The sequence below is a fragment of the Strix aluco genome, chromosome 17 (genome assembly GCF_031877795.1).
Source record: "Strix aluco isolate bStrAlu1 chromosome 17, bStrAlu1.hap1, whole genome shotgun sequence".
Taxonomy (NCBI): Eukaryota; Metazoa; Chordata; class Aves; order Strigiformes; family Strigidae; genus Strix; species Strix aluco.
The window spans coordinates 6,878,458-6,899,413 of record NC_133947.1 but is presented as its reverse complement, the minus strand read 5'-3'; the positions used below and the strand labels follow the sequence as shown (position 1 = coordinate 6,899,413).

General features: G+C 47.9%; 1 protein-coding gene across 2 annotated transcripts; it reads left to right on the top strand.

Moving 5' to 3' along the window:
- Positions 1-4,770: 4,770 nt before the first annotated feature.
- Positions 4,771-18,223, top strand: TFAP2C (transcription factor AP-2 gamma). 2 transcript variants are annotated; one of them, XM_074842964.1, is made up of 7 exons: positions 4,771-4,823; positions 9,808-10,284; positions 10,564-10,615; positions 12,109-12,331; positions 12,949-13,067; positions 14,489-14,630; positions 16,487-18,223. In XM_074842964.1, the coding sequence occupies exons 1-7, from the start codon at positions 4,794-4,796 to the stop codon at positions 16,770-16,772; spliced, it is 1,329 nt and encodes a 442-aa protein (XP_074699065.1). In that variant the 5' UTR covers positions 4,771-4,793; the 3' UTR covers positions 16,773-18,223. The 2 variants fall into 2 exon arrangements, with proteins under 2 accessions (XP_074699065.1, XP_074699064.1); XM_074842963.1 differs by lacking the exon at positions 4,771-4,823 and adding an exon at positions 8,285-8,429.
- Positions 18,224-20,956: the final 2,733 nt, after the last annotated feature.

Here is a 20,956-nt window from a genome sequence, read left to right as displayed (position 1 = left end):
GAGGGGACTTGGGAGAGACCCTCGCAGTGCCTGCACGGGGCAGTTTGCCCGGCTCGCCCCGGGGCAGGCACTGCCCAACAGCCTGGACGCAGGCTGGAGCTCCGGTCATTCTGGCGGCACACCGGCACACACCCTCGGTGTGGACATGGCGCGCTCTGGGGTAACCTGTAATTTGCATGGGTGCAGCTTGACCTGGTTTGAGCCCATGTCTGCCGCTGGATTTGCATCTGTTCAGCTGAGCTGGTTTTGTTTTGCTGCTGTGATTGTTTTCAATTCTAATGCAGCCCAGCACAAGGAAGTCGCGGCCTCCTTCCTCTCCTCTCAGCATCAGGGCTGGCTTTCAAAGGCAACCATCTGTCTTGCACCAATATGACTCTCAATTGTAAAAACTGTCTTCCCTTCCCTCCAAATTCCCTCTCATTCCTCAACAGACCCTTGCCCCATGGCTCCGCAAAGCAAAACTTTACTCCCCCAAGCCCCACAGGGAGGGAGCAGCTCTTCTCACATCCCCTGCTAGGCTGTCCAAGGCCATGCTCCCAGGGTCATTAGTCTCAGCTCTCTGGACCACTAAGTCACCTAACAGCGTAAATTTAATCTGGATCAGACGTGGACCGACGGTTGCCTTTCTGCTGAGTTAGTCAAAGCACATGGTTAGGGTCAGGTTTGGAGTCACCATTTTTGTAAATTTGTTTTGGTGACGGGATGATGGTCCACATCTGGCTGCAATGGTGTGGGCAAAAGACGTTTTATGCAGCATAAAACTGCTGGTACCAAGTTAACATCAACGTCTTTTTTAATATCCCTGTATTGTTAGTGTGAATTTATGCCGACTTAGCGCTTTCCAGTGACAGATTTTTATACTAGTAGTAGGAAAGGTAAAGCTGGATGGACTGTATTGCCTGGTGGCATCTGGGCTGTGGCTCCTAAATCCCACAGGACAGGAACTGTGGGCTCTTTCCTGAAACAGCTATGTCAGAGGTTGGAAATCCAGCAAATACCTTTGTTACACCACTTAAATGTCTCCGCACTGATACGTACTGGGCACTTTTCACTGCTCTGGCAGGTAGAAATGTAGCACAAGCAAAGAGAGCTGGGCATCAGCCACGGAGAGCCATAGCTGCCTGATCACAGCGGTGCTCCTGTGCAAGACTCTGTTAATAACAGCAGTGATGGGAAATCTTGGAGCATGGGTGCATGTGCACATGTAGGGAGGAAAAGGGGAGATGGAGGGAAAAGCTGGAAGCCCCAGAATGAAGATGACTGACAGGCTGCCTGAATTCAGATTTGAACTGAAGCACCCTGGATCGTTTTGCCTCCATTTGATTAATGTGATTAATGAATAGTGAAAATTGCAGGGGTTTAGTACAAAAAAAAAAAAAAATCTGGACATTCCAAGTCTGCATCCTTCTGCAATTGTACCTTCATGCAATTAGCTCAGCATAAATAAGAGGTTTCTACGTAGTTCATATTCTTACACCTCAGAGTATCTCCTTTGTGCCTTTGCAGCAGTAGTGCTGCATGAAGTTTTGCAAGAAATTTTGCATGGAAAAAATAGAGCTATAAAAAAAAATCTAACCCTGTCTATATCGGGTACAGTAACCACGCAACATCATCCTGGACTCCTGTTTCTGCCGATACACCTGTGAAATCAAGTCCTTGGGGACGCAGCTTGGAGCAGGTTTGGAATAATTTGAAGGTATTTGCTGGCACCCGGTATTTTACAATGCTGACAGCCCTTCACTGGTGCCTTATTAGTGTGATTATAAATGACAGAGTGCATTAGGTCTAGAGTTCTGACTGATGTAATTTTTGCCAGCAGTTCAATTCCACCCCCCCCAGCTCTGCTTCATCTTGCCAGGTAATGGTGTTGCAGCTCACCAGCGTATCAGCAATGGAGAAACACCACGAAGGAGGAAACGGAAACGTCATGCCACCAAATCCTCTGTATTTTCCAATTAAGCAAACACCTGTGGTAATCTATTAACAGGGACATGGAAGGGAAGAGAGTGTCCTTGTGCTCTTCTTGGCTGCTAAGTGATAAAAAGGCCAAAGGGTTTGGCAGTCTTGTATTTGTCTTTAAAATTTTTGTCCCTCCAAGCTTTTCCCCCATATGTGATACATTTCAGATTTTGTCCAACCGAGCTTTGATGAAGGACTTGGGGAAAGACTGGCTATTTAGAAGGATTAGGAGTTTTCAAGAAATTGAACTATGGAACTAAAAGAGTAACTGAATTTGTTTTCTTTAATTATTTAAATTGCCTAGAGGCAAAATACTCAGCTTCAACTCACATGACCCATTTCCCTGACATTGAGGTCAGTTTACTGATTTCATCACCCCTTTAAGATGACTGAAGAGTGAAAGGTAACTAGAAATAAAGCAACTAGAAATAAAGCATCTGACTGTTCTGAAATTCCTTTCCTACTGTACGGTACTGCCTGCATTTTTTTTGAACTCTTTATATTCAGAAGTGTTTGGATAATTTATCTATCAGGATTTTAAACTTGTGCTTGTGTGTGTATGTATGTATGCACATGGAGAAGTGGATATTTTAAAAAATACCCTTAACAGACCTGATGAATCCCCTGAAGGTGCACAGGCTGCAGGACCCAAGGCTGGGGATGCAAAAGACCTTCTGTACCTGGTGCCCATCTCTGTCAGTGGAGGAACCTTCCCCAAACCATCGCTGTTGTGCCCCAGCAGTTGTTTTCTTAAAACATGGTGCATCATTTAAGGTATCATATAGGCTGCATATACCATGAAAGCAGAGGAAAGGATAAAGAGAGCATCTCATGGCAGATGTTTTTACAGTGCAAGTATAGGTCAGTGACAATGCTCGCTCCTTTTCTTAAAAGGGCAAAAGGAATGGGAGGTTCATACTGAAGGATATGTATTAGCTACAGCCTGAATTGGGCTGAGCAATGTTTTTTCAGCTCATTTCTGTGTCTGTATTTGGAAGATTTGCTTTTCTGCTGATTTAGCCTATGGGATTCTTTCTTTTTGTGGTACTGGATCTTTTTTTTTTTTTTTTTCCTTATTGTAGTATAAGGAATTAACTGTAGGAATGTATGATCCACCAAGACTTTATTTTTTAAAGTATGAATTACATATATTGTACCAAGAGTCTGTTTATCTTTTTCCTTTCAGAAAAGAGCCTAACTAAATATATGAATCCTGATTTCACATTTAGCATTGTGGTGTTTTGACTGTTTTTGATTTTTGATCTTGGGGTTTTTTTTTGATGTGGAGTCTGCTTCCTGCACGAACGAACTGAGTTCAATTACACACAGTCCAGCAACGACATCCTTTGGAGCAACACTCTGACTAATGGACATAAAATGGGAGGAAGAAAAAAAATCAGAGCATCTCTCCAGAATGGAGCGATCACACCACTGCAGTCAAAATGTCAGAGCCCTGAGGATCATTGGGCAGAGCTGCAAGGGTCTTGGGGACCAACTCTCCCATTTCTCCCATGGTCCCACCTGATAAGAATCCAGCTCTCACCAGCCCTGGAACTGTTACTCTTGTTTTATGAATGAGGAGACCGAGGTAAATGCAGCTGCAGTCACATTTGCGGCCATTCCCCGCCTGAAGAACAGGGACAGGCTGGGAATTTGGGTCTTCCTCACCCCTGTCCCATGCTATGGCTGCAGGCAGGCTCATGTGAGCTCCCTCCCTCCCTCCCTCCCTCCCAGGTATCTGTCTCCTGCTGCCAACCATCCAGCTCGACAAAACTTCATGTGTACAAAAGCCAGAGAAACTCCTTGCAGGAGCCCGAGGCAGCTGCTGAACCTCTGTCACATGCTATGCAGCATCTAACCCAGGGCCCGAAAGTGCCTGGTGTCAGTCTGTCACTTCTGCCTGTGAATTGCTCTCTGCTGCAGGCTCACGGCAGGCTGTGGCCAGGGGACTCCACTGCTCCAGCTCCATTGGGAAGGAGCAGGAAGAAAACATAGCTGGGACCGTGTTTATTAAGCAAATTAATAGGTTGGGAAAAAACTAGCCGCGGTGTGGGCACACTTTCTTCCTGCCTCCTGCAGAAGCAGGGGCTGGGACCTGGGCAGGTGATGAGTGTTCGACGGAACAATCTGCTCCCTGCTCCCCGTCTTCGCTTTCTCTGCTGGGGGACAAGCTGCGGGTGGGGGCTGACTGGGGCCGGCACACTCACAGCCCTCGACGGGGCGCCTGCTCCCCCATTGCACCTCAAATACGGGTGTAATATTGGTGTGGGTGCCCAGAGCCCCGCTGGAGTTCGGCCTTGCCACCCCCCGGGGGTGCGGGAGCCTCGGGGGAGGCGGTGGCCGCCCGGACCGCCGCCGGGACGGTGCGACTGGGCCAGCGCCTCCCGAGCGGCCGCTGCCCTCCCCGGGGGCGCAGAGGGCGAGGAAGAGGCTCCCGTCGGTCAGGGATGCTCCCGGGGGGAGCAGCCACGGGGAAACACACGCGCGCGCACACACACACACACACACACACACCCCGGGGCGCATAAAGGGAGGAGAAACGGCGCATCAGAGACAAAAATCTCCTTAAAATGTCCCGGCTCTGCCGCGGCCCGGTGGGATCCGTCCAGCGGCGGGGAGCGACCATGGGAGGCAGCCATCAAGAATGAAACCCCGCGGCGGCGGGACCGTCTCTTCGTCCCCGTCCCGGGACTGGGGGGCTGCCGGGGCCAGGGTTTGGGAAGGGGGAGAACAAGCCGGGGTGGGGGGGCGCGGATGCGGTGCGCAGGCGCGCTGCTCCGCGCCCAGGTGTCGGCGGCTCCGCCACGGAGGCAGCTGCCGTCGCCGCACGCCCCATGGCTCTGCTGGGGAGGATCGACTGGCAAGTACGTACCTCCGCACTTGTCCCGGCCCCCCCCGGGGACCCCCCCAGCCCCGCGGAAGCCGTCCCGCCTGAGCAGAAACCCCTCCGCAGCCCGACCGGGCGTGGTGTGGCTCTGCGCCCCCCCACCCCCGGCTTTGGGCTGGCGGGGGGGGGGGGGGGGGATGGGGTGGTGGTGGTCCTGCCCCTCCAGACTCTGGCAGCCCGGGTGGGCTCCTCTGCGGTGGGGCGAGGGTGGAGGGGGTGGACGGGACACCCCGCTTTCTGCCCCTCCCCGCGGACTCGGCGTGGAAGTTACACGGAAAGTCTGCCGGGGCCGCGGGGCAGCAGCTCCCTTTGTGAAGCTCTGCAGGAGCCGAGGCGACAATCCGGACAGGTTGCTGCAGTCTCATTAATGATACAGATATGTGTGTTTAAATAATTTTTAGAGGAAGAGGGATGTAACTAATTAGCATCCCCACGCTCTCTTTTAATTGCTGCCAAATAGGAAAACTACTGGATGTGACAGAGACTCAGCAGTGCTCCCCTCCCGAGAGCGTGTTCACACCTGGGGGTGCTTTATGGTCCCCCATGGGGAACTGCATCCTCGTAAAAAGAGAGGTGCGCGGGGGAGCTAAGCCCTAGGAAGCAAGAAACCATTTTTTCTTGGAGATAGGGGATGTCCCCAAAGTAAGGGCATCAAATTCTGATTTATTTTTAAATAAGTAAATAAAGCTGCCACCTGTCAGGAGCCACCTCCCTGGCTGCTCCTCGGTTCCTGCACAGCTCTGACCCGTGTCTCAAAGGGAGTGTCCAGGGAGGTGCCGTGTCCTTGCAGCAGCCCTGGCTGCCTGCGCCTTTCCTGTGCCCGGGAGTTGCCTGGAGAGTTTCGCCGGGTGTGGGAGGGCATAGTGGGGCGGTGGAGGGGTGCTACAGCCGGTGGGCTTTGCAGGTGGCCCCCGGCCCGCCCGCTTCTCTGTCGGTTTGCGTATAAACGGGGAGGATTGCGGAAAGCCACGCTTCGGAGAGGGAGACTCTCAAAAAGCGTTATCCCCCCTGCCACCCCCCCCCCGCCGCCAAAAGGCCCGCGCTGCCCAGATGCCGGGCTGTTTATTTAATGAAAACATCCCTCGACAGAAGCGCCCGGGGCAGGAGCCTCGCTCGGCCCCGCGGGCGGCATCACCTGCGCGGCGCGGCCGGGGCGCGGAGGGAGCCGCGCTCGGGCCGGGCACCCCGCGGGAGGCGGCGGGCACTGCCCGCCCTCGCCTCGCCTTTTCTCGCCTGGCTTTGCCTTGCCTCGCCTCGCCTCGCCCGGCTCTCTGCTCCCCGCGGAGCCCGGACCCCTGTGCCGGTCCCTGGCAGCTGCCGCTGCTGCGAGCAGGGACCGAGGAGCGAGGGGATGTACGGGGGAGCGTCTCAAACTTCCCCGTATTTAGTCTCTTCTCTGCCTGGTTTGTTTTCTAGGAAGACAAGTGTGCTTATTTTGGTCGCCTGTTTAGGTAATTTCTTATAGATCCCTCCTCGTCTTCCACGCCTCTATTTATAAATATTATTAATATATACACAAAAGTAATAAGAAGCTGAATTAATCTTCGTGATTTCGGCCACCAAAAGAAACAAACCGAAGGTGTTCAGACCCTGACAATTCTCAAGAATGAGAAAATCATGGTCGCCTCTCAGTGTGACACTTCTGAGCAGAAAGAAAATCTGGCTTCTAAGATTATGATAAAAATTACCAACGTTGCTACAATACAAGGGTCTCTGGAAGGAAGAAGATCTGATCCCAAACTTGGGAAGCTCGACGGTTCCCTTCCTAGTTTCTTTTTAAATCCATCTTGTCCCTTTAATACAAATGAACTTTAAGCTCCCCCTGTCTTTTATTATTTAGATTCCTAGTCTTAATGACGCCAGGAGCAGCGCAAGCACACTCGCTAATAATCGTCGCGAACTGCATTTCAAAGAAACATCCCTGGAAGAAAAACACCGTCGTTTAAAAAAAATAAATAGAGACTCCACCAAAAATGATAATGCGGAGTCCCTGATGATGATGGGCTTAATGCAGCTGCTGCAAATCAGCACCTGCGTGCTAGATAAGGCAGATAACACCTCCAACAGTTACTTCCAGCACCCCAGTCCTCGGTTTTATTTTTAGATCATTCATTTAGTCGGATGGAGAGGTTTATTTGGTGTTCGGTTTTGTGGGGTTTTTGTTTGGGTTTTTTTTTTTTTTTAATTCTTGTTATTTTTCTTCCCTGATCCTTAGGAAAAAATGCGAGGGAAGTGTAAACTGGTTTAAATCTCGAGACATGGGTCTATCTCAGGCCTTTAATAACAGCTCTCAGGCGGCTCGTCCCCGGGCACTGAGATAGCCGAGATCTCCGCAGCCAGCACCGTCCAGGGTCATCTTTTGTCCCTGCCACAATAAACAAACACTTGCTCCTCTCATGTAAATGAGCAGTGATCCGGATGCACCTTAAAACACTGGGAGAAGTCGTTGCTTTTGAAAACGATGTTCATTTTGTCTGACACACATAACTGCATAGATCAAATGGCTGCAGAAAGGTAGCAATTTGGCAGGGAAGTATTTTCTAAGCTTAGATGAAAGTGTGCTCACGGCGTCCCAAAATGCCTGTCTCACCTCCCACCTGCTTCCCCAGACCCAAGTTTGCGCGAAAAGATTAGACAGGCGGGATTTTCGTTAAAAAAATAAAAATAATAATGCTGCGAGGAACCGGTGTCACAATTCACACAGCCCCGAATCGGGGACGCTGAATCAGTGCTGCTTTACCTACCAGGGATTCAACACAACTGCAATAATCTTGTCGGATAATTAAGTAAATTATACCTTAAACATTGGTAGCTTACAAGTTGTAATCAGTAATTCAAACTCTTTAACAATTATGCAAATTGAGCTCAGGCTGGCGCTCGGACTTTCTCGCTTTTGCAACGAGCACTTTTTCCGAGTTTATTTCGCCCAGAAGCCGCCGAGTGTGGGGCACCGGCGCTGCACCACCCCACGCGGATTGTAGCAAAGTCCTTCCACGCGTGTGTGTGTGTGGAACACCCAATACTACTCCCTCCCCCCAAATCCAACACGTGGGGGGGCTTTTTGGGGCAGCCTCACTGCGGTGGGGGTGCGGGGGGGGATGCCCACGCATGACCCCTTCCCCGCGGGCCAGGGCTGCCCCCCCGCGCCCTGAGCGCTCCGGGGTCGCTGGTGGTGGTGGGGGTCCGGCTCTGCTCTGTCTGCCCACCCCTCCGCGGGCGCGGAGCGCAGTGCGGAAGGAGTGGCTTGAGGCTGCGCGCTCCCTCCTGAGTGGCTGGCGGCCGCGGCTCCCGAGCCATCCCTGGGGAGGAGTTATGATAATCCTATTGCCATTAAGGGCGTCTGGGCAGGGAAAAAAAACCGAGTGACCATAAGCGAGGAGGTTTAGTCCGTCATCCGCCTTCATGCCTGCCAACTGAGCTCCGTCCGGGGGGCAGCTCCTCTTCCCCAGCGCCGACGTGGATTTACTGCCCGTGGGGGGGGGCTGAGCTCTCGTCTGTTTTCGGCACCACACACCTGGTTTGGACGCTGGACGCCATGTTGTGGAAACTAGCAGATAATGTCAAGTATGAAGAGGACTGCGAGGTGAGAAGCGCGGGGAGGGGTCGGGAGTGTGGGGAAGGGGGGGGTCCAGCGTGGGGCAGCGCGGAGCTCCGCCGCCCCCCCCCCCGAGCCGCGCTGCCCTCCCTCCCCGCTCGCTTCAACCGGCGCCCGGCTCTCCCGCCTTCCCGCCGGGCGGGATTTGTCCTTTCACGGTTTACTTTTTTTTTACCCTTTTGGAGATGCGATTTTAATTTTTTTTTAACTCTTAAATAAAACTGCGTGAAAGCCCTGGCTGGGAGAAACGAGCTTGCATCCCGCGTCCCCCCCACACCCGGTGGAGCCGCGCCTTACGGGAGCGGGGAGAAGCACCGGCTGGGGCCGCAGGCGGGAGCGGGCACCCCCCAGCCCCCAGCGGGGCCCGGGGCCCGGCCCCGCTCTGGGAGAGCGCCGGGAGGCCCGCGGGACCGGGCCGGCAGGTAGCGGCTGCTGCGGGGATGAGCCGGGCCGTTCTCAGGCGCCGGTCCTCCCCACCTTCCCCTCCTCCGCGGGAGCGTCTCCCCCCACCCCCCCGTGAGGGGCTCCCGGGTTTTGATCTCTGCGGAGCTGCTGTGTCCCCCGTCCCCCCCGTCCCGGCTCCATTGGTCGCGGTCCCGCCGGCTCGGCTCCTACAGATTAGCTGCAGTCCCCGCTTCACGCTCCATTGGGACCCCATTCACCTCTTATTAACTAGCCCTGTTATTTTAATGACCGTGAAGCCAGAAGCTGCTAAATCCCTGGATCAGCTCAATGTAGACATTTAAGCTTTGACTGCTGAGATTTGCAGTCGGGGGAGAAGCAGCGATGGGACGGCTGGAGGGAGGAACGCCGTCCTTCCCCGCCGCGGCAGCAGCCGTCGGGCGAGCGCTGGGCGTCCCGGGCGGCTCCGGGGCCTCGGGGAGGGGGGAGGGACGGGACGGACACACGAGGTGCCGGGAGCCTCCGGGCCGAGTTCTCTCCAGGGCCAGGGGGTCCGTAGCCCCCGGTCTCGGAGTCTCCTCCCCAGCCGGGGCAGCGCGGCGGAAATGGGGCTGCGTCGCTGATTTGAATTTTTCTTATTTTAATGATCCTTCCAATGAGTTGCACACGCGCGAGGGTTCGTCTGTTGCAGTCGCGATGAGGGGAGCAGTGAGAGCTGGTTTGTGGTCTCTTCCCTGGGAGTGGGGCTGACTTCTCACGCGAAGTGCCTTAAAAAGAGAAGACCCCCTGGGCAGGAGCAGGGCGGCTCTCCCTCTCTCCTCTCTTCTCCCCCCTGTGCCAGCGAGTGCCGCCGCCCGCCGTGTCCCCCCCCCCCCCCCCCCCCCGGGTCTGGGCTGCCGCCGCTGCCCGACAGCCCCCTACTGACGGCCGCCCCCCTTCTCCCCCACCCCTCTGTGCTTTCCAGGACCGGCACGATGGGAGCAGCAACGGGAACCCGCGGCTCCCCCACCTCTCGGCGGTCAGCCAGCACCTGTACAGCCCGGCTCCGCCGCTCTCCCACTCGGGCGCCTCCGACTTCCAGCCCCCCTACTTCCCCCCCCCGTACCAGCCGCTGCCTTACTCCCAGTCCAGCGACCCCTACTCCCACCTCGGGGACCCCTTCTCCATCAACCCGCTCCACCAGCCGCCGCCGCCGCCCCCCAGCCAGCAGCAGAGCGCCTGGCCCAACCGGCAGAGCCAGGACCCGGCCGGCCTCGCCCCCCACGGCCGCCCCGGCCTCGTCCCCCACCTCTCGGCGCTGGAGAGCGGCTCCGCCGGCGGCCGCAGGGAAACGTACCGCCGCTCCGAGCTCCTCCTGCCCCACGGCCACGGGCTGGACGCCTCCGCGCTGGCCGATAACCTGGGCCTGCACGACATGGCTCACCAGATGGAGGAGGTGCAGGTAAGGCCCCCCCCGCCCGTCCCCGGATCCCCCCGCCCGTGGTGGCAGGCGGGGGACAGGCGCTCCCCGTCTGGCATGGAGCTGCCCCAGCGCTCCGCTGCGTCCCCTTCTGCACATCCCCGCTTTACTTGCCCCGTCCTTGGAGCGAAACCCGCCTTTTTGCCCCTTCTGCCCTTAAAAAAGGGGATGCGCGGGGAGGGGGTGGGTTTCCCAAAAGGCCCCGGCTCGTTCCCTCTCGGCTTTTCAAGGTGCGAAACTTTCTCCCCTTTCTCTTTCCAGAATGTGGAAGATCAACACTTATTAATGCATGACCAGACGGTCATTAGAAAAGGTCAGTAAGGTGGCACTGCAGTTTACTTTCCCTTGTCAATAGTTAAAGTTTAATGACGCACCGGTGAATTGACGCCTTATTATCTTTGAAAAGACGGATCCTTTCGGATGGGGAGGGCGGAGGAGTTTTTATGACATGCTCCGTCTCTGCATTTTTCTAACGCCATCCGAGGGAAGGTGGCGGCGGGGACAAACCCCCGGGGCTGCCCCGGCCCCGCGGCGAGTCCGGGCTGCGAGACTCCTCCGGGGGCCGCCGCCGGCCCCTGCTCGCGGGGGGCTCTAATCGAAACCAGGACCTTGGACTGGAACTGATGCTGCCCTGGAATACGCGGGTGTAAAGTGACACGGGGCTTTTTGTTTTTTGTTTGGTTGGGTTTGGGGTTTTTTTTGTTGCTAGCACTCGAAGAACAGTTTGAGTTCTTTTTCTTTTCCTTCAACTTCTTTACAAGACTTGAAGGGAATGAGTTCACTGGCATAAGCCTGCTCCGCTTTATCCTAATCGAAATGGTTCTGTAGCTGAGGTTTTAAGGAAGGAGAAAGACGTATTGAGTCAATTTACAGTCATTTAGGGGTTTTTTTCCTGCTTTTGTTTTTAAACAAAATTTGTGCTTAAAAAAAAAATCAGTGGAAGTTTCCTCTGAAGACTTCAAACAAATACCTAACTGAGGAAAAGCAGAAGTGTTTGTCAGAGCGCTGATTGCTGCGTTTAGCTCATGGGAGAATAATTTCGCTGTCAGATGCTCCACTGAAAAATCTTTCCCCCTCCGGGGAGCGGGACCGACCTCGGCTCTTTAACCCTTTCCGATCGGTGCTGTGAGCCGGCAGCACACCACTGGGGGTTAACTGGGTGGATTCGCAAGGGGATGGAAAAGCTGGATCTGCGGTTTGCTGCTTAAAGCCTTTGTTGTCCCTATTCACCTAAAGGCTGAAGCCATTAACGAGCAACATTTTACTTTCGGTTCTCTTCTGGGCTGCATCCCTCCCTCTGTTGTACTGCCTGAATTTGTTGGGATTAAATTCCAAAGGCGGCTTTTTAAATCCGCGTGTGCGAGGTGGAAGATGAACCCCAGGAGGAGCTGGGAGGCTTCTCTCTGCCCCGGCTCAGAAAGTTTTTGGCAGTAGCTGAAGGATGCTAATTTGGAGTCTGTAGTTGTATCGGGCTTTTTATAAGCATGGATTTGCTAATTTGCAGCATGCTGCTTCAGAGATGGGTTTTTTGTTCGTTTTTAAAAAGTATTCTTAGTTGTGTTCGGCAGCTCCTTGAAATTTACTGTGGCAAAAGAAAGCTGTTCAGGAATAGTTGTGGGTATCTCTTGGTTGCAGCCCAGCCCTGTGTGGCAAAGAGATGCTGGCGACTGGGGTCAGTGGTGTGAGCATTTAATGCAAAACGAAATCCTGTCTCCCGGTCTTTTTTTGTAGAAAGGAAATTCACTTGCCACTTCCTATTTATTTTTCCCTTTTGTGAAATACCTGCTTTCCCTCCTCCTCCCGCAGGTCCTATTTCCTTAACGAAGAACAGTGCTCTGAGTCTCCCCTGCCAAAAGGATGGATTAATTGGAGTGGTCATAAACCCCAATGAAGTATTTTGTTCGGTTCCGGGGAGACTTTCCCTCCTCAGCTCCACGTCGAAATACAAAGTGACAGTAGCAGAGGTGCAGAGGCGGCTCTCGCCCCCCGAGTGTCTCAATGCCTCTTTGCTAGGAGGAGTACTCAGAAGGTAGGCTGTGACTCCCCTTGCATTGGGTCTATTGTTTGTGATTTTTTTTTCGTGTGTGTGTGTGCGGGCAGATTAGCATAGCGAGGAGCTAAGAAAGCCCGATAGCACTGAATCCTAATAGGCTTTGGAAATAAAACTTCTTTGCACTTCTGCTACTTCTCGAGAAGTGCTATTAACAGCTCTGACAGCAATTCTCATTCTCTTGTTTAAAGTTGGATTTTTGTTTCAAAAACGGCTCTTGGAGCTTTCTTACTCCTGTGACAAACTGTTTCCCCATGGAATGATTTTTGGATTAAATCTTGTGGTCTTGATTAATCATTTCAAGGACACTTTATATGCCCTTCTTTACATACACTTAATTCAGCTTGTGATCGTTCTACAGCTGTTGGTTTTGATTGTGCAGTTTGAAACATTTTGATTTTGACCTCTGCTGTTTTCCATCCTGGCTGGTTTGTAGTAGAGCATTTAAAAAGTAGGTCACTTGAAAAGAGCCTGGTTTTTATCTTCCCCCCCCAGTAGAACCCTATTGAATGTCAGTAACTGGAATTTCTCATCTTTAAAAAGAAGTGTTCCCTGAAGATAAATAAGGCCAATTTTTTTTTTCTCTTTAATTACAGAGCCAAATCTAAAAATGGTGGCAGATCATTAAGGGAAAAACTGGATAAAATTGGCTTGAATCTTCCTGCTGGTAGAAGGAAAGCTGCAAATGTGACGCTATTGACATCTTTGGTGGAAGGTCAGTCTTGAATGTCTCTTAAAAATAAACTTTTTTTCCCCCTTGTGTACAAGCTTTTAGCCTCTAGGCAAAGCATGGGAAGGCTAGAAAGTCACTGAACATAATAGAGAGGTTTTTTGTTTGTTTTTAAGTGAGCATGATGGGGACATTGCAGCAACTAACAGTTATGTTGCCTTTCAGGGGCCCCTCTCCCCTTTTTCTCCCTTCAAATCTGGTCGCTAAGCCCTTGTCCTCAGAGCCCTACCTGCACAAACCCAGCTAATGCCCCTCTACCTCTGGGCTGCATCGCAGGGATGCTGACAGGGATGCAGGATCTTCTACATACCAAGATGTTCCAAATGCACGTTTGTCCAGCGTGTGTTTCTTGAGGGGGGGTGGGTTGTTTTGGGTTTTGTAAGGGTGTGTGCAGGGACAGGCAGGGAAGGCAAAAGGGGTGAAACTCATCACATGAGTGGGCTTGGTTCCTTACTGGGAGACTTTAAAAGTCTGGGGCAGCTGACTCCAATGCCTGCCCTACCTCAGCGGTATCCTCAGAAGCTCTTCTAATAAACAAGCATATAAAGTGAGATTTATAGCTTTTGACTTCCTGATAGGAAACTGGAGCCCCTTTAATCTGTAGTGTGTTATGTGGACCCTCTATCAGCTAAGCTGACTTGAAGGGTGTGTATATATATGTATGTGTGTGGTTATGTTTTGTGTTTCCGTTTAAAGGAGCTCCTGGTAGTGGTACAATTTAATAGGAATAGAAACAGCAGTTGAAAAGTGAAAAATGATCTAACAATACCCTACTGCTGTTTCACTTCTACATCAGCTCAAATAATACAGTAACTTCATTTAAAACCTTTATTTGTAAGTGGAGTTTAAGAGAGCTTATGCATGTGCACATGCACACATGTACATTTACAGGTCATGTACATGACACTGATCATGCCAATTCACTTTTTTAAGCCTGATCAAACTGCCTTAATGAAAAAAAGAAGCGGCCTAGTTATACACCTTACATTTTTATTTTCTGTATGAAAGTGCTTATTAGAAAGTATTTAGAAAATACACAAAACTGATAAACCCTTTAAGTGGAATTTAGCTGCCAGGTTATTTTAATGTTTTTGGACAGTTTGATCTAGACTGAATTCTAATCTTTGCTGCACAGTTAATCTGGATAGACACAAGAGCCTTTCTAGTGTAAAGGCAAGACAATTATTTTTTGTAGTAGTCACCATGTAGGTCTTTTTTTCTTGATGCAAGCTTACAAAGAAACACTGATCTATTAATTAGAAGATGCTAATGAGTGGTATAGTGGTAACATAGCAGTGTCCCTTTCTGAAACAGGAATACACTTGAAAAATTCACAGCACCTTCCCTGATCTCCTTATAAATAGATATTACTACATTGAATAAGCGTTCCCTTTTACTCACGCCAGGTGAAGCTGTACATCTTGCTCGTGACTTTGGTTATGTATGCGAGACAGAGTTTCCTTCCAAAGCAGTGGCTGAATATTTAACTCGACCACACATGGGCCGCAATGAAATGGCAAACAGGAAAAATATGCTTCTTGCTGCAAAGTAAGTTTTGGGCTTGGATTTCTTTTTTCTCTTTAAAGATGCCTTTGTCTGACCATGAGTATCTGTGACTGGACAGTTGGTATGTCTTCATGTGTAATTTTAATCAGGGAGGTGAAGCAATCCTTTTTATTTGGTTTTGGTTTGAATTCAACTATGGCAGTAGTTGTTTCAGTCTGAACCAATAATAATAATAATAACAACCACCGGCCACCCCGTATGATAACTCTAAAGCAGTTTGGACCCATTCTGTTCTTTTTTAACTGTAGTAAAAACTTCAGAAAAAGTTCTATACCGGGACAGCTATATCTCTTCAGAAAAAGATGTCCCTAGGTCTGATGGTTGAGAACCCAGAGGGCAGATGTCGCTGGAGAATGTGAACCAGTGTCTGGGACTGGGAGCAGGAGATGGTTCACCCACCTCTGCGTACGTGTGGCCCAGAGGGGCACCTCAAGGAGAGTTACTGAGGATGTGCAGGGTGCAAGGGAAGCTCTGCTGCTGTGTCCTTTTAACAGCTTCACTGCTTTTGGCAATAGCAGCACACAGGTTTCCCCCATGAGACACTAGGAGTCAAGAGCTGTGGATAGTCCCTTTTCGCAATTATGGCTGAAGATTTTTGTAGTTCAGTGACAGCCAACCTTTGGTAGATGTGAAAAGTCCCTGTACTTAAGTAAATTCCTATTACAAACCTTGATGACCAAGGGAAGGAAGGGTAAAGGAGAGAAGCTTTGTTAAGGCTGTTCTGAAGCCACTTGTATCTGTAAGTACAGCACATGCTGAACAGGTCTCTGGTAGGAAATATCTGCACTGAGTTATGCTTAAACCAGTGGTTGGAGTGCTTGCTGTCCACCCTTTACCCCACCCTGGCCTTCCCAGGCTGAGGTTTAACAAAGCCTTCAGTTCATGATCCATTCTGGTCTGGTCTGTTTTCTGGTTTGGGGTCCATGTCATTCCATGCTTTTGAAAGCACTCTTGCTCTGCAGAGGATCTGAGAAAAGCCTGCTTAAAACTGCTGAGAAGAGTTGCCCTGACTTTGGGCTCAGATCTGGCATGCAGAACACACTCCTGTTGCTGAATTAATCCAGCCTTCCAGAGAGACCTTCTTTTACAAGAATATCTCTCTTATAAATTTAGAAGTAGTCCTTCTTTCCTAGAGCTTAAACCTTATGCTTTTTACTGAGCGCTACTCCTGCTTTTCAGTATTTTCATTACTGGTGTTGTTATTGGCACTAATAACAGTAATCTTATGGAAAATGTTTGTGATTGAGAAATTCTGATAAAGTGGTGATTCTGTTAAGATTGCTCAGCTCCTGTGAAATCCTATCAAGGGGACAGATTTACAAGTAGCAAACAACATATGCTTGAGCATTATTAACCATTCATGTTTTGCCAGGCATATGTGTTAGCGTTTGCAGGATCAGAGCCTAGGTCTCTCTTAAAGAGGGCATATACATATAATGCACAACTAAACTGAACCTCCTATTCAGCTGCTTCAGTATTTCTGAATCATTTAACTGCAGCTGTGGAAGTTCTCATAGAAACTAGCCCTAGATTCCCACTCCCCCCCCCCATAAAATCTAGAGCGAATGATGCAGAGCCAGACAGATACCAGAGGTGGGGAGAATATTTTGCAGAGCGTGTATGTGTTTTTGTGACAGATATGACAAAGTTCATCAGAAACTAGTGCTGATAAATAGGCTTTAATATTAGACACTGCTGCTGCTGGAGTAATGAATTTCTGAACACTCTTAATTCCCCACAGAACTGCCAAATATTTGATACAGGCTTTCTCTGTTATTTATTTGCTTTTGCATAAATTCCCACCATGGTGTAAAGTGTGATCACTTTGTGTCTTGCAGGCAGATTTGTAAGGAATTCACAGACCTCCTCACTCAGGACAGAACTCCTCTTGGAAACACGAGACCTAGTCCCATCTTGGACCCTGGCATCCAGGGCTGTTTGACTCATTTTAGTCTGATCACACATGGCTTTGGGAGTGCTGCCATCTGCGCTGCCATGACATCCGTCCAGAACTACCTAAATGAAGCATTAAAAATAGCAGACAAAACATACATGAACGCTGGCGACCAGAGCCCTGCAGAAACCAACAAAACCATTGATAAAATGGATAAGCACAGGAAGTAAAAGGAGAGAAACCAGACTTTAAACTCTTCCTCCTAAACACAGACTGGGATCTTCTTGCCAGGGGGAACATAGAGATTTGGGTTCTTTTTTTTTTTTTTTTTTTTTTTTTTTTTTTTAAGAAAGGAGGGGAAGAGAGGAAAAAAATCAGTCTTATTCAGGATCTTCACTCCCCCTGGATCCATGCGACAAGTCTTTCTAAAAGCTGCAGTATCCCTTATCTGTGGAAACAATTACCCAGAAGATAAGTACTTGGTACAAGTGTATTGAAATCCTTTGCTGTAAAAGTGGTGCTATAAAGGGTTTTTGATGGAAATATACAAAGAGATATATTTAGATTTCTCTTCAACATCTAAGTATCTAGTGGTGACCAGCTTCATGTATAGTTTTTAAGATACAGATTTTAGATGGCAGCCTGTTCGTTATCCAATACGATTTCAGGGTTTTGTTCTCTCTAAATGCAACAGTAACAATAAAGCAGTATTAAACAATGGTATATAAATTTATGTACATTAAAATTTTTTATAAAACCTGAAAACAGTTAAGATTATTCTGCGGGTTGTGTTTTTTATTTTGTTGGTTTTTGGTTGGTTTTTTTTTTTGTTGTTGTTTTTTTTTTCAAATTACCATAGGAGAGTACTAAAATCCTGCTAGACTTCAAAGTTATCTGATGGCATTTGACATGCTTATTTTTATGGAAATATTCAGGCTTTTAAAAACTGCAGTAATTTTGGCTGCAGTGAATATTATCTTGATATTTTTTTAACAAGGAATAGTTCAAAATGAAAATGCTATTAGAAAATTCACTTTCTGTGTCTAAGGATATTGCAGCTTTATTCACATATTTATATTGTCTTGTTTTTAAATTGGGGGGGGAAACTTGAAAGAATAGGCACATAGCTTTTTTTTTTTTTTTTTTTTTGCCTATTGAGGCCAAAAACATATTTCCAGGGAGGCTTTATGTGTATTAAGGGAAGCAGTGTGTTTGAATGTAAATATTTATTTATGTGTAATTTAATCGGATTTGTAAATAATGGTGAACTTTTTAATACTTTTTTTTTATAAATGGGTTTCAAATTTTAATTTTGGTAAGTATTTCAAAGGTAATGGGTAAGCTAAACATATCTTTAGGTTTATGCACAGGTATGTTATACAGGGTATTTAAGACTTTTTTTTTTTTTTAAAAATCTCAATTCTTGCCACTGAAGATTAAATCTAATCTGAGGTGTATGTTCACAAAGCAATAATTTTGTGCATCATTCACCTGATAACTGACTAGACATGCAAAATGAGTGTGTGAGTTAGTGTGTATGTGAATAATGGAGGTTCTGAACTATCTTTACATATTTGTAAATGTTCCCAATATAATTCTGATGTATATGATAACCATATAATAAAAGTATTCTGGATAGAAGCATGGAATGTTTTGTTAACTGAAAACAGTTTTGTTTTCTTTCTATACTTTGGGAATGTGGGGCGAGTAGCACTAGAGGACATTATGTATTGAGTCATAATTGCAGCACTTTGTTCGGATTAACAGAACAGAAATATGAAGCTGTTTGCCAGTAAAACTAATGGTTTCAATTAAACACATTATGTATCTCCAAGAATTCTTTTTTTCTTCCTAAGATGTCATTATCATGCTAGCTGCCTATTTAAATGGGCAGCTTAAATACAAACTGCAAGGCTTCCTCTAAATAAAAATCAATCCTACCAACTTTGTCTTCTAATGAATCTGACTTTGTTAGAATAATCTGTCTCTAATGACAAATATTTGCAAAATCCTAGCATGTGAAATTCGATAGGTCTCCCATCTGGTTTCAGCCCAATTTTACTGATTTGAGGAAGTTTACATCATTTTGCAGCAAGTCCCCAAAGTACTCTGTGTGGCAGCGGTGAGGCAGGATCTGAGGCTTTCGGTGGCATTCAGTTTTCTCGGATGCAAAATAGATAAACAAACCTTCTGAAGAGAAACCTTTTCTTCAGTGCTATCTGAAAAAGGAACAACATGAACCTGGGTTTTAGTCTGTTCTTGGCATTCAACACCTGATCAATCCATCAGGCATGTGGCTAGGGCAAACGTGAACAGTGACACTGGACATAACTGCGAGTAAGAATTTGGTTGACATCATGGCAGTGTTTCACAGGTGTGGAGAAGAGGCAATATGTACGATTTCTGAATACTTCGTTTATAAATTCTTTTTATGTTGCCATTATTTTTCCTCTAAATGGTAAAGACAAACTACTGAAGGTGGTGTGCAGGGAGAAGAATGGGAAAGGGAAGCTCAAAGGGTGGTGAGCTGGGAGAAGGCTGCAGTCCAGTCCCCTCTCCTAAAGAGGTGTGAAATTCCAGTCTCTGCATTTGTTAGGCTCACTGTAGCATTTGAGAAATAAGCATTTTGGACAATCTGTAGACACAAGCATAGCCAGGACACGCGATAACTAACAGAACTTCTAAAATATACAAACAATATACCAGTCTGATATATTTTTGATTGTATGTACACACAAATATGCTAGGTATTGTAATTCTGGGTTTTCCTTCTGTTTCTGCTGCTGGACTGCTTATACAGCATATCTAGTAAGATTTTAGCTACCAGACAATGGAATCTTGCTTTTTATTAATGCACAAAGCCAGGCTCTGAAATAATTGCCCCTTGGGATAGGAAATAAGGATGTTTCCATTTATTCCTGTGTGCACTCAAACAAAGCCAGTCAATTGTCTAATGTACTGACTTGGGTTCTATTTACGTTTGGGACATTAGAAATGTTGAGTCTCCATTACCTTAATGCTTTTCCTTTACTGTATGTTTTAGATGGTACATTATTTTGAGGCTCCACTACCTTATAAGCTGTGCCAGTAACATGAAACATGAACAATGTCTTCTGCTCCATTCACCGAAGAGAACAGTTAAGCTCTGACCTGAACTTGTCTGTCATCTAAAGTTATTAATCTTAAGGAAAATGTAATAGGTTAGTAACTTCTTGGGAAACCTGCAAAGCACTGAGTTATCTGAATACACAGAAGGGTATTTTTTCGCTGATCCTCAAATTTCATGCTTTCTACTGCTTTTGCATAGGCTATTCCCGGCTGGCTAAAAGAAAAAGTTCCAGTGTAAGACTCCTCTGAAGTTCCACTTTTCATTTCCTTTGAAAATGGAATATTCAGACGACTCTGTCCAGTCTTGTCCCTTGCCCTTCTCCCAGAAAAAATAACGGGTTTGGCCTTTATATAAGGGAAATGACTAGGATTTAAAAGTAAAAATTCTGAAGTTGAAATGGATCATTTTAAGTATTGCCCTTCTGCAAAAATGTTATTTGTTACATACCCACAAAATAGTTGAATTCATGTCACTCGGTATAAAAAGGGCTTGCGGAAAAAGAAAATACTTCAACCATCTGTCGCTTGGCCATCAGCAGCAGCTGAGCAGCAGAGGATGTTGGGGTCTTCCCAGGCAGCAGTGCTGCCTCCTTCCACCTGTGGCAGCTGAGGGCATGGCCTTTGCAACCCTCTCACCTGACAGGCAACCTGATTGTTACAGGTTATTAATTGCAAACCTGATGATTATTCAAGACCCTGGCTCATTAAATCATCTGACTTCATGGCACTGTTGCTTTCAGTTTAAAAAGAATTTTTTTCTAGTGTTCACAGCTTCAGAGAGAAATAATGATGCAAAACTAGTAATATATAAGAAAACAAGGAAAAAGAATGAACTGTCTTAGTTTAGTAATTGATTTCAGTTAACCATTTCTGACTTTTTGCTTTACCTTTCACTTGTTTCACTGTTATTTACAAATGGTACATTTAGCTCTGCCTCTTGGCTACAGCCCTACTGCTGTCTGTTCCTCTGCTCCCTCAGACTTTTGCAATAGGAATAAACCCGGCAATACATCTTGAAATGGGTCTATCTCGCTGTGATAGTCTGCTGTGCTTATTTGTTGTAGCCCTTTCTTCTCTATTTTTTCCCGCATGTGATGTTTAGGTACAGCCTCGTAGTTACTTCGGCCTAACGGTGTGCAGCCTCAGTCCTGGCAGTGGGCTTGGGATGCCTTCTGGGACACATTCTGCAATAAGCGCTTGATTTTTTTAAAATTTATTTATTTATATTTTTTAAAAAGAAAAAAAAATAGGGTGCTGTTAAGATTTTGTCCCCAAACTGTTATTTCACTAAAAGAACGTTATGAGG

What these genes read in the sequence shown, in the direction of transcription:
- TFAP2C (XM_074842963.1), top strand. Translation starts at nt 8,382, where the DNA reads ATGTTGTGGAAACTAGCAGATAATGTCAAGTATGAAGAGGACTGCGAG. An exon ending in AGTATGAAGAGGACTGCGAG is followed by an intron (nt 8,430 to 9,807) that starts GTGAGAAGCGCG and finishes TGTGCTTTCCAG; the next exon opens with GACCGGCACGATGGGAGCAG. An exon ending in ATTGACATCTTTGGTGGAAG is followed by an intron (nt 13,068 to 14,488) that starts GTCAGTCTTGAA and finishes TACTCACGCCAG; the next exon opens with GTGAAGCTGTACATCTTGCT.